The 3859-nt window shown below is 35.8% G+C and overlaps 1 protein-coding gene across 1 annotated transcript in view; it reads right to left on the bottom strand.

The window, feature by feature from the left end:
• Sacm1l (SAC1 like phosphatidylinositide phosphatase) overlaps window positions 1–3859 on the bottom strand; it is a 67184-nt gene that overhangs the window by 17816 nt on the left and 45509 nt on the right. The window contains exons 9-11 of the mRNA XM_031345761.1: window positions 2557–2642; window positions 1516–1602; window positions 986–1054 (exon numbers count right to left, since the gene is read on the bottom strand). Of these exons, the coding sequence (XP_031201621.1) occupies window positions 986–1054; window positions 1516–1602; window positions 2557–2642 (242 nt within the window). The remainder of the gene's footprint in view (window positions 1–985; window positions 1055–1515; window positions 1603–2556; window positions 2643–3859) is intronic.

Genomic DNA, 3859 nt, shown 5'->3' with positions numbered 1-3859 from the left:
ACAAACCACAAGAAACTCAAGAAGAAGGAAAACCAAAATGTGGACATTTCATTCCTTCTTAAAAGGGGTACAAAATACCCATGGAAGGAGTTGCAGAGACTAATTATGGAGCAGAGACTGAAAGAAGGACAAGCCAGCTTAATATAGCTATCTCCTGAGAGGCTCTTGACAGTACCTGACTAATACAGATGTAGAGGCTCACAGACATCCATTGAACTGAGTACAGGGTCCCCAATGAAGGAGTTAGAGAAAGGACCAAAGGAGCTGAAGGGTTTGCAGCCCCTTAGGACGAACAAAAGTATAAACTAACTAGTACCCTCAGAGCTCCCAGGGACTCAACCACCAACCAAGGACTATACATGGTGGGACTGATTGTTCTGGCAGCATGTGTATAGTAAAGGATTGCAAAGTCGATCATCAATGGGAGGAGATGCCCTTGGCCCTGTGAAGGCTCTGTGCCTCAGTGTAGGGGAATGCCAGGGCCAATAAGTGGTAGAGTTTAGGGTGGCAGGCATAGGGAGGGGGGAGGCAACAGGGGTTTGTTCTTGTTGTTTTTGTTTGTTTGTTTGTTTGTTTGTTTTTGGAGGGGAAACTGGGAAAGGAGAAATCATATGACATGTAAATAAAGAAAATATCTAATAAAAAAAGGTCTTATACACCTAGATATTATTTAGTCTTTAAAGTAATATAGCTCTGATAAACATGGATATTATACTAAATGAAACAAGTAAAACACAGAGGACAAATGTTGTATGATTCTATATGTATGAGAAACAAAAATAGACAAATTCAGAAGGATTGAGAGTAAAGTAAAAGGAATCACTAGGAGCTAGGGAAAGATGGTAAATGAAAAGACTATTTACTAGGATCAGAGTTTCTGTTTGGTATGATAAAAAGTTGTAGAAGCATTAATTTAAAATTAATTTTCCTGTTAATTAAAAAGTTTTTATTTTGTTGCCCATCCCCTCAAAACAGTCAATCTTACCAGATTAATTATTACTTGCTTTCCATAAATAATTACTTGTGAATCAAAATGCCTTTGGAAACCATCCATCTAGAAAAGAGAAAAAGTATATAGTTTATTAAACTATATAGTATGATTATTTACCTTTAAAAAAAAAAACCTCCTTAACCATCTCATTTCTATACTCAAGAGAATGTCAGGATGAGGACCATACTTTCTGGATGTTGGAAACACCATAGGTAAGTAATTGGCTGTTACAGCCTTTGTATGTTGCACTACGATATCATTATTTGAGTTCTGAAGACAACTTCTGACAGTCACACTCCATTCTACAGACTTCACTGAGGTTTTCCAAGTACCCATCTGTCATGCCACTCAGTGAGTCTTCATTTAGTACTTATTGTTATATGTTTGTTCCTGAGGCAGTTTGTCGTACAGCCTAGGAGAAGGGCCTCGATGACGTTGAATTCTGACTTGGGGGGAACAAATATATGTTCTAAAAGCAACTTAAGTTCTATTTTAACCAGTGAAAATTTCAGGAAGATGCATACATGATTTGCTACTTTGTTGATCTGTGGATGTGGTTTGTACTTTAGATTTGGTCTTTGTGACCAGAAAACAGGTATTGATCCTCGAGTCTGAAAGAAAAGAAAGAAATGTGAAAAGAAAGATACATAAACTAGTTTTCTCAATCTAATTATTGAAAGCAGAACACATATCAACAGCTTTGCAAAGAAAAACAACAAATCTAGCAGCTACAGGACAACGTAGAGACCCTCCCTCAATACATATATACATATATACAGTTCTTGTTTTATGGAAATAGGCTTAAAAAGCACTTTCCCTTCCCAGTCTTACACACATGGAGCTTGTATAACAGAAAGTTCTCTGTATTCCTTAGTTCCAAAACAAATATTTATCTAGCAGTAAAAATTAACAAGTTATATATATATTATATAGTTTAACAATGTGAATAAATAGAAAATTGCTTTACTCATTCTCAAAGGAATGTATTTATGACGATCTGGATTTGTTTAGCCACTGACACTCTGGAGTAGGAAATACTGCACAACTTCACCAGAAGTAACAGGTGAGCAGGACTGAGTAAGGCAGGTAAAGCCAAGTGTATACTGTCAGCTTGTTTCATCATTTTTACCCTAGGTAGGTCTAAAGGCTTACACTGCTGAACTGCTGAAGTTTCATAAACTTGACACTTTCTTCTCCATAAGACAGTGCCAGATTAATAACCAACCCTCTTATCAGCTGAACTTTTCCCACACTGTACATAAAGTTAGTACTTAAGAAAGAAGGAAGACAGGCCTGGCAGTAAATACATGTAGTCCCAGCTTTGGGGATATGGAGGCATAAGGATCAGGGGTTCAAAGTTATATAACCAATTATATAGTAAGTTTAAGGCCAGTACTACATGAGACCCTGTTTCAAAACACCTAAAGAGGAAGAGGAGGAGGAAGAAGAAGAGGAGGAAAAATGAAAAAGAAAAAAGAAAGGAGAATAAGAACATTTCAACATGACAGAAAATGAAGATCAAGTAGAAAAGACCAACTGGATGACCATCAGACATATACACTTGCCTGTACAAATGAAGCCCTGTTCCCACTGTAGTGCACAATCTGTTCTGTTTCTACAAAGTTAGCTGCATGGCCTTCAGAATCAATTCCTAATATTTGGTACAAAAGAAATATATAAAAAAAAGTCATTAACTTAAGATAACAAGAATTATCAACTAAGTTCACATTAATGGATAAGTACTTATAAAAGTTCAAACAAATGGTTAGTACATTATCAGAAAACTAAAAGAAGCTCAAATAGGCATAAAGAGTTGTCAAGATTTATTTATATAAACATAAAGCTTGTTGACATTTTTCTTAATATAAATATCCTCAAAAACACTCCCTTTTGAAGAAAAGAAAGTCAAGAATACCTACAAATCCTATTTTGAAAAGTTAAACCTATCAATTTTTGTGATTACACTTTATAATAATATAACACTAAATGAAAACGTGGCTCATTGCATCAATAGTACTTAGTTGTAATACAAAGTACCACTAGAAGATATTTAAATATCAAATAAAAAATGTGTATGATCCTAAACATCCATGACCATGAAACCTAGTTTGAAAAAGCAATTTAATGTAATTACCAGACCTCACTGGTTAGGCATTTTTGGTACCTGAAGTATTTCCTTACTAGCTTGTTTACATTATTTACTGTTACTAAGCAAAAGCCATTTTCAAGGCAGTCCTGACCCAGATTTCCAAAATTATCAGAAAGAAATCGGTAAATCTTCAACTCCACAATATTTAAAACATCCTTTTTTCTCTGACATATTTCCCAAAGAAAGCATTTTGAGTTATCATTATCAGTATATCTGTGGCTATGCATTAGTAGATAATGAGAAGGAAGCAAATTTAATGAGCTACACTGACAATGGTGTCATTTCTCAATGCTAAATTACTTTCAGAAGCATGAGGTTACATTTGTTTTTCTGTGGTGTTCTAAATGAGATGTGCTCTCCATAGGCTATTAGGGAGTAGCACTACTTGAGAGGGAGTAGGTATGATCTTGTTGGAGTAGGTTTGGACTTAGAGAAAGTGTGTCAGTTGAGGAGAGGGGAAGAGGAGCTTTGGGGTTTAAAAAGTCCATGTAGTGTCCTCTTCTGCTGCTGCTGCCTATCAACTTGGATGTAGAACTCTGAACTACTTCTCCAGTACCATGTCTGACTGCATGCCACCATGATGTAATAGACTAAACTTTTGAAACTGTAGGCAAGCCCCAATTAAATGTTTTCTTTTTATAAGAACTGCTGTGGTAAAGATCTTTTCCCAATTTGTTGGTTGCCGTTTTGTCCTACTGACAGTGTCTTTTGCCTTACAG

The sequence above is a fragment of the Mastomys coucha genome, unplaced genomic scaffold (assembly GCF_008632895.1).
Source record: "Mastomys coucha isolate ucsf_1 unplaced genomic scaffold, UCSF_Mcou_1 pScaffold23, whole genome shotgun sequence".
Classification (NCBI taxonomy): domain Eukaryota; kingdom Metazoa; phylum Chordata; class Mammalia; order Rodentia; family Muridae; genus Mastomys; species Mastomys coucha.
This window is presented reverse-complemented; position numbering and strand designations above follow the sequence as displayed.